Consider the following 9,019-nt stretch of genomic DNA (forward strand, 5'->3'; position numbering starts at 1 on the left):
AAAAATTGAATTTTCTTTCATGTTTTTATTTTTCTTTGTTGTGTTTTTCTTTATCATTATAATAATTTTTTAGATTATTCATTTAAAATTGATGTTTTTTCTTTTCTTTTCTTTTTTTTCTTGGCAAAATAAAAAGACGTACAGTGTTCAACCAACCAGTTATTTTAACTCTTCCTCTCATTTCTGAAAAATGTGACTTTTCCTCTTCTCGTTCTTTGTGTTGTTGCCTTCACATTTCTTCTTCTTTGTGTATTCTTTCAATGCAATCTTCATTTCTTGTACTTCAACAAGAAATAACAAATTCATCTAATTCTTTGAACATCACTTAACAATTCTTGCAATTATTTTGTGCATCATCTTTTTGATACATTTTTTTTATTTATATTCGCATAGAATGTGCATCGTTATTCCTCTATTGCTGTTTGATTTGTGAATTATGAATTAAAGGATTCGATTGATTGCACAATTTCAATTGTTGACTTTTTTCTTTGACTAATTCTTCTATTGTTTTTCTAAACATCATCATTTTAATTTAAGAAAAATGCAATTTTTCAAAAGCTTGAATAAAATATCAGCCAAAAAGGTGAATTTTGTTCTTTTAATTTTGATTGCATATTTATCAAATTAAAAAAACTATACTTTAGATCACATTCATTTGTTTTTTTGGGACTTTATGTGGATATATCTGTGCCTTCTTTTTGTTTGGAAAAGCGTCGAAGCACAACAATTCCCTCAGGATGTTGATATTACTATCCTTCACACAAATGATGGTATATATTAAAAATCACATTTTCTAAACATAAATAAATCTTTTCTGTGATAAAAATTTTACATAATAGTTCATGGTTGGATACGACAAAAAACACATGAGCCTCAGTATGACGCATCACTTGCAGATTATGAAAATCTCATTTCACATGTAAAATCGCACGAAAGTGATTCTCATCATGTTTTTGCTTTTGATTCTGGCGATTGGATTATGGTAAGCTTTTTTGCTTTTATTCGCATTGCATTGTTTGTTTATATAATTTCATAAGGGATCTGGACTCAGTGACAGTACTAATATTCCTGGATCCATTAATTTTGATTTGATGAATTTGTTATCAATTGATGCTTGGGCTATGGGAACAAAGGAGTTATTTTCTGATGAAATTGTGAAATATATTAAAAACAATATTTCTGACTCTGTAAAAGAGCGTTATTTATCTGGGAACATTTTGATGAACGATTCTTCAGATCCTGTTACAAATTCTCATAGAATTATAAATATCGAAAATTTCGGGAAGGTTGGTATTTTAAGCTTTATTTATACGTTTGATCCGCCTGCAGAAACTGTCTACGTTATTCGTATTGAGTACGCTGCTACTCTTCCTTATGTTAAGGAAATGCTTGAAGATAAAGATATGCGTATGATAATAGTATTGTGTCACATGGATGTTGTATCTTCCGAAGTTGAGATTGTTCTTCAAAAATTGCGTGTATTCAACAAATATATTCCTATAATTGTACTGGGTGGGCGTTCTCATCTTCAACAGCATTGTTATAATCTTTCTGATAATTCAGTTCGAATCCAAAGTGGTGTGTATTTTTACAGTATTGGCGCGCTGAACTTGCATCTAGCACTCGAGAAAACTCCAGATAATTCTCCACAAGGATCATATTACAAAATTACTGAACAGAAGGTGCAGTTTCTGAAAGGAAAGGTTAATGAATTTAAGGAGTTTTGCGAAGTGAACGACAAGAAGTTTGCAAACAAATGGAATGAAGAAGAAATAAATAAGGAAGGCAGAAAGAGAACTTTGACAAAAATTAGAGATTATGACAGACAAAGGAAAAAGACTTTTGTATTTGGAAATAGATCCACAATATTAAAAACCACTTCTGTTAGTAATTCTGAATGGGAAACTGAGAACGGAGCAATGATTAGAAAATCCATTGAAGAAAAATTCAATAAACAGAAATTAGGGGAAGTGCTTGGATGTGTTCGAAGCTCCTACTTTATCAATGTGACAGCAGATGATCCACAATCTCTTGATTATTTTTTGCTTAATACAGTTTACAAAGAAATGGATCCATTTCCGTATGTTCCTCCAACATTAGCGTCTCCTCTAACCCCTACATCAGGTTCTTCATCACAATTCCGTTTTTCTCCAGCTGCTGCGGACAACGAGTGGCATCTGCAGATTTTCGCTTTGGGAAATGAGGCACTCAGATATCATTTGTTCAAAGGGCCTGTTACGAGGGACGATCTGTACAGCATCGATCCATTAAACGAGAAGTTCTGTGCCATTCGTAACCTCACAGCCAAAATGCTGGAGCAGCTGATGTCTGCGAATATCAGTGAAGTCATGAGTAATGCAGCTGCTTCTGTGAACGGATTAATGGAGCCAGACGAGGCGAATTATGAAGGCAAAGCAGAAAGACAGAACGAATATTTTGACAATTACGAATCTTTGCTTGCTCCTTCGAGAACGCATTCAAGCTTTTCAAAAGGGAAAAAGGAGCATCATTCATCGTTTGAAGGGAAAAGTGAGAAAATATCCCAAAATCAAATAAACATAAAGATTGATCAAATGAAGCGAAATGAGAGAAGAAAAAGAAGAGAAGAACTTGAAAAGAAATTTATTGAAAAAATGAAGCTGGAGGGAAAACAAAGTCAAGATTATATGGAGAAAAACAAAGAAGATTCAAATAGAAAAGAACAAGAAAAGCAATTGGATAGATCAAATGCTTTGCCTCTTACAACTGACAACTATTACTGCACTTTGTCCGTAAACAAATCTCTTCATATTAAATTGGGGAGATATTCTTCAACATCTGAAATAAATGGAGTTGACGCAGAATTTTCAAATGAACAACATATTTTTGAGCCTTTGCAGCCTCAGCCAAAAACTTTTTCACAAGCATTTTCTTTAATTCCACTGTTCTTTTTTAATCAAAACCATATCACATCTCGTGCCAATCTTCCTTCAAATAGCCGTCCACATCGCTTCACTTCATCGATGAACAGCCCACATCAACGTTCTTCATCTCATCTTGCGCGTGGTAAGCGAGAATCTTCACTTCATCCTTCTTTCTCTGCATTTACACCTTTCTCCCACCAATCCACTTCACCCAACGAACTTAGTGACCACTTCACATTTGGCGAGTGGATGCATTTTTCGAACTTTGTGAATGACACCAGCAAGCGGTTTGATATTATTTCGACTGGGCATGATTGCCATATCATCAAAGATGCTGTTTCCTTGTCCTTGCACGACCTGTATTATCTATTTTATACTGAGCGCACACGAAATCACGATGTGCTTGCTGATTTCTTCAAAAAGACACCTTGCCCTGTTGAAGTGCATAAAAAGGATGCGATTGCTGCAATTGCAATATTGGGGTGTGTTGTCGATGTGATTATCGTTGGCTTGGCAATTCTTGGATGTATTTTAAGCCACAAACGAAGAAAACGAAAAGATGAGTGGATGCTTCTTGAAGAAAGAGCAGAAGAGGAAGGCAAATGGAAACTGGAAGAGAAAGAAGAGAAGAAAGAAAGAAAGAAAGAGGAACCAATTAAAAGCGAGACATATGGTGGGAAATATACTGAGGTTGAATCACTAAACAAACTAAATTCTCAATTATAAAGGATGGCTTAAAATGAAATAAGATCGTATCTAATAATTAAAAAAACGAAGATTTCATGATGTAGCAATAATAATAAGTGTAGAATTATTTTTTTTTTAATGCTTTCAACGGTAAAGTTGATATCCTGCGATATGCGTATCAAGTATTTAAATTTGTGTATTCTATGATTTCTGTACAAAGCATTAATTGAAAGGAAAAACAATTTTTGTTTAACAACATATTTTGCATTTTTTTTCTATATCAATTTTTTTAGTGTTTATCTTCAGCTACTTTTGTTACTAGGTTTTGCAAACAGTTAAGAAAGCTAGAATTTTTAACAGATTTAACATTATAATTGTTTCATCTTTAGTGTTTAAAAGTAGTTTTCTTTATTTTCAGATTTTTTCCTCGAAATGATGCTTTGAAGATTGATGTTTTCTGATTTGTACAGTATGGCACAATATTTAATCCTACAAATGTTGTCTGAAGATATTTTATTTAATCATTAGAGTTCATATTTTGTAATATATGATTGAAATTTCAATTTTCTGTACATTTTTTTTTTTTTTTTTTTTTTTTTTTTTTTTTTCATGCTAGTGTTTTCCAGTCTCGTTTCTTTCTTTCATTCTTTCTTTTGTTTTATGTGTATAACTTAAAAAATTTAAAGGAGCGAAATTTTTAAAATATTTTTGATTTTATTTTTTTAAAATAATAAATAGCATTATTTGTGTGTTATTTTTGATATTTTTAGTCTTTTCTTTTGTTGTTAGTTCAAACAATTAATACCACTTATTAAAACTTTGATTAAGAAATTTCCAAATTTTAATTATGGATTATGAAGGGGAAATAAAACGAAAAATTGACAGTTTGGTAAGGGAGTTCATAGCGACAAGTATAAAAATTGTCTTAAAAAGGAATTATAACCTTCAAAACCCTAATTTAGGGATGTGAGAATTCTTAAATGGGGCAAAATATTTAACTTCAAGCATTTTCAGAAAAAAATTATACACTTTTCATTGACTTTTTGAGGTCAAAAAACACAAAATAATTAGTCCATTTTTTGACATTCGTGAAATGTTGGAAAACTTCATATTTTGATTTCAACGATGCCTGCTTTCAGAAATGAAAATCCAATTTATTTTGAAATCTGAGAGAGCGAAATAAAGTTATGAGCGAAACAATTTTTTCTTCCTTTGTTTATTAAAAGCTTAAAAGTCCTAATTTTCCTTCATTTTTATTTGTGTTTTTTTTTAAAACGCAAAAAGTCCATGCATAGTGCATTCTTATACAATAAAAATTCATGAAGTGAAATATTTTGCCCCATATGTGTTTGCAAGAGAAATAAAAGAAAGACTGCTCACTCCAACTCGCTTTTGATATAAAAAATATCGATAATAATTTATCCTAGGAAAAATTGTCTCTTTATTTTATTTTATTTTATTTTTTTTTTTTGCTCACCTCAAATGTTTGCATTTTCCGGACGAATGATTAGGAACAAGATAATAATTTTGCATTCTTGGTTACATAAAAAAATTAAAAAAATCAAAAAAAAAATTTTTTTTTTTGATTTTATGTGAGAATCCAAGATTGAAATAAAAGACTGTATATGCATTTATAATTGGCTTTTTCTTCGTTCCTCAGAAAAATTTTAATGAAAAAAAAAAAAAAAATAAGAGATATGTGAAAAAGTAATATTGAAATATTTCATTCAATATGCTTTCTCAAAAAACGAATAGAGCAATGAAGAAATATGAACATATTACGCAATCAATTTTCAATGAGATGCAACTTGCAAAAAGTGTAAACACGAATAATTTACATCTTCTGCATTATTTTACATTAAGAATATTTCTGCTTTTCAAGATAAATTAAGAATTAATGAATTCAAAAGCATTTAACAAACACCATAAAGAACATAAAATTCAGGCAATCAGATAAACGAACTTCAATAAAAATGCCAATCCAAAAAATAAAATTTAACAAAATAAAACACAGTTCAAAAAAACCAACTTTTCTCTTCAACATCCAACAGTTTTTAAAAGTGAAATGTTAAAATCCATTAAGAAATAAAAGCACACAAATACTTACCAATCATCTTCCACCCCACCTCCTTCTAAACAATCTCCCCCACCAAAGGAATCAATGAATTTTGTCGAAGAATCAATTTGTCTTTCTTTTTCTTCTTTCTCTCTCTCTTTTTTTTCTTTCGCTTCAATTGCCTTTCTTCGTTCTTCTTCTTTAATTGCCTTTCTTTTTCTTTCTTCCGCTTCAATTTCTTTTCTTCGTTCTTCCGCTTCAATTACTTTTCTTCGTTCTTCTGCTGCAATCTTTCTTTTTTCCATTTCTCTTCTTCTTCTTTCTTTCTCTTCGATTTCCTTTCTCCTTTCTCCAGCTTCAATTACCCTTCTTATTTTTTCCTCTTCAACCTTTTTTTCTTCCTCTTCTTTTCTTTTTGTATATTCATACATTATACTATCTTCAATTTCTCGATTTTTTTCTCTTTCAACTAACGAATGGACTATATTGGAGTCCTCAGCCATTGCTTCGCGTTTTAATTGTTCTTCAAGCAAATCGTTATCGTCTATTACCTTTTTCGATTTCGGAACGAAAGACTGCTCATTTTTATTCGAAATCTTTTGAGTTGGATATTCTTTTCCTTGAAGAGGCCTATTATTTTCATTTATTGCCTCCACATTTTTCGAAGCCGATGAATCTTTGAGAACGTTTTGAACAGCAATTACGTTTTTTTGAATAATTCCTTCATCTCTTCTGTTCGACTTATTTGCAAAGTCTTCATTTGCAGAATTTCTAACATAAGTTGGCTTTAATGCTCCTGCAGCTAAATTATTTGTTGAAGGCTGGGAAAATGCTTTATCATTAACCAATATTTTTTTATTCCTTTTTGATTTGTATCTCCAAGCGCAGCCTATAACAGTAAAAGTTAGGAAAACAGAAGCAAGTGCCAAAGCAATGGAATTCGTTCCGCGACGGTTGGTTAAATTTGCGGTAACTGGTGATTTTGAGGGATAAAGAACATCGATAATTCCATCAACAACAGTTATAACAGCCTTTACAAAACGATTAAATTAAAAAAAAAAAAAAAAAAAGCAATTCATTAAAAATACGCAACAAATTTAGGCTTATGATTTCAGTCAAAAACATACCATTCCAAATTCACCTTTTCGTAAATAGGACTTCGTTTTATTGAAAATTGCCTTTATACTCAAATCAGTCAAAATATCTGCAACTCCACTTCCAGTTTTCATGTACATTTTTCGATCTTGTACTCTAAGCAAAATGATTTTGGATGAAAATATAGAAAAATCAATTTTGTTGAAAGCAAACACAAGTGCATAAAGAATTCCATTATTAGTAGTTTTTCCCACTCCCCAGTTGTTGAAAACTGAAACCGCAAAAACTTCTGGGGTTATTCCTTCTTTCAATCGCTTCATTAAAAATCAATTATTAAAAACATGTTAAATGGAACGAGTTCAATACAAGTTATCAAACATCTATTATTATCAAAGCTATTTCTATTGTTGTTCGATCTTCAAATTTTGAAATTTTATCATTTAATTCAATGACAACATTTTGAGGTAAGTACCCAATTGGGTCACATATCCAATTCTTGTTTGAACCACCAATTTCACTTTTGTGATTTTCATCGTGTTGAAGAATTGAAGAAACGAAACAAAGCTCTGGATTGACCTTTGGATTTGGTATATCAGTGGGAGCCCATTGGGCTTTAACGAATACGAAATTTATGAAAAATAAAAGGAATATCATATTTTTTTATTGATGTTCCATAATAATAATTTATGAAAACTTGGATAACAATTTTTTATTTTGCTGTTTTTGTTCCAGATATAAGCTTTTGCGCAATATCTTTAAGTTTGATAACTTTATACGTTAATGATGTAATGAAGCTTTAGATGCAAAAAACTTGAAAACTTTGAGAGATGGAAGGAAATACTTACAACCAATAAATCCTTTTTCTTTAAAGAAATTACGTCATTCAAATTTGAATTTACCTAAATTCTATGATTTACAAAAGGTTTTTCATAATTTTGTATCATTCATGCTTATAAAATAAATATTTTCCAGGAATATCCAGATTGTATATCTCTCAAGAATATTAAAAATCAAAGGAACTGCGGAGCCTGTTGGGCTTTTGCTTCAACTGGCGCATATGCAGATGCATTGTGCATTTCAAAAAACATATCTGTTGATCCATCGCCACAATATTCAATGAATTGCGATAAATTTTGCCCTCCTGAACCATATCAAGATAGATGTGATGGTACAAACAATTTTTTAGCTCATAACTAACATCTCTCAACGATAATTTTAACAAAAATTTAGATGGATGCAAAGGTGGAACGCTCTATATGTCAACATTATGTTTTGCCTCCTTTTATTATTTTTTAAGTTAATGATATTTTTCAACACAATTGTCAAAAGGGTTAAATGAAAACCACATTGTCGATGAAAAATGCTTTCCATATGCTGCCGATAAAAAGCAGTGCTCTAGCGAATGCAATGCATCTGACGTTCAACTTCAAAAATATCCGTATTAAAATTTTCAACTTGTTTTTTCTTTTTACAAAAAGCTTAATATCTTTAATTTCAATTTATACTTTTGCATTATTCTTTCACTTATTTTGTTTTTGCTATCGTACGAATGCATTTGCACACTTTTGAACAGTCAAATGTGCGGAGGAACTTTGAGGGATAACTCAGTTAAGGGAATGCGTGCTGCTCTCTATCATTATGGATCTCTTTTGGGTATGTTTCATCTTTTTATTTTTCTATTTTTTATTTATGACTCTTACACATTATTTGCAAAAATTATTCCTCTGATACTCATGATTTTCGAATCCTCTATTTCTTATGACAATCAATTATTTTTCTTTGATATTGAAGTGGGATTTTTTGTTTATGATGATTTTAATCAATATCACGGAGGAGTGTACAAACAAAAAACGGGGAGGCAAACAGATTACCACGCAGTTCGCATTGTTGGATGGGGCGAAGAAGACGATGGCTCACCGTATTGGATCATTCAGAACAGCTGGGGAGAAAACTGGGGTGAAAAAGGAAGATTTCGTATGGCTGCAGGGATCAATGACTGCATCATTGAAGAGGAATACTACTTCTTTTTCCCATGTGATGAATTTGAAGGTTGATGATAAACAATAACCTTTACAACTTGTTGAATTTTTTAAATGAGAAGAAAATTAATTCCCAAAGATTATTTATTTTTCGTCAAAGTTGTAATATTTTTTGAACATTTCACATTTTTGCCATTTTGTTTTAAGCTAATATACATATTTTTTTTGTCTATTTTCATCTATAAAACTTAATGGAAAAAGATTTTGATTCTTTTTAATTTAAAAGTTGTGAACATTTT

At 30.9% G+C, this 9,019-nt stretch overlaps 3 protein-coding genes across 3 annotated transcripts; 2 read left to right on the top strand and 1 right to left on the bottom strand.

Annotated features, from left to right (window-relative positions):
- Positions 1-642: 642 nt before the first annotated feature.
- On the top strand, positions 643-3,629 carry MONOS_1127 (putative 5' nucleotidase family protein; the record flags this gene model as incomplete). Its single annotated transcript, XM_067863785.1, has 3 exons — positions 643-770; positions 840-982; positions 1,038-3,629. The coding sequence occupies exons 1-3, from the start codon at positions 674-676 to the stop codon at positions 3,627-3,629; spliced, it is 2,832 nt and encodes a 943-aa protein (XP_067735856.1). The 5' UTR covers positions 643-673.
- A 1,588-nt stretch (positions 3,630-5,217) lies between these two features.
- On the bottom strand, positions 5,218-6,881 carry MONOS_1126 (uncharacterized protein; the record flags this gene model as incomplete). The annotated part of the gene is made up of 2 exons (XM_067863774.1): positions 5,218-6,677; positions 6,774-6,881. 2 exons carry the CDS (start codon positions 6,879-6,881, stop codon positions 5,694-5,696), a joined length of 1,092 nt encoding a protein of 363 aa, XP_067735857.1. The 3' UTR covers positions 5,218-5,693.
- Positions 6,882-7,416: 535 nt separating this feature from the next.
- On the top strand, positions 7,417-8,952 carry MONOS_1125 (putative Cathepsin B precursor). The gene is made up of 7 exons (XM_067863764.1): positions 7,417-7,500; positions 7,542-7,663; positions 7,714-7,909; positions 7,972-8,010; positions 8,071-8,179; positions 8,315-8,394; positions 8,533-8,952. Exons 1-7 carry the CDS (start codon positions 7,428-7,430, stop codon positions 8,793-8,795), a joined length of 882 nt encoding a protein of 293 aa, XP_067735858.1. The 5' UTR covers positions 7,417-7,427; the 3' UTR covers positions 8,796-8,952.
- The last annotated feature ends 67 nt before the right edge of the window (positions 8,953-9,019 follow it).

Source organism: Monocercomonoides exilis (assembly GCF_001643675.1).
Source record: "Monocercomonoides exilis strain PA203 chromosome Unknown scaffold2-2631571, whole genome shotgun sequence".
Classification (NCBI taxonomy): domain Eukaryota; phylum Preaxostyla; order Oxymonadida; family Polymastigidae; genus Monocercomonoides; species Monocercomonoides exilis.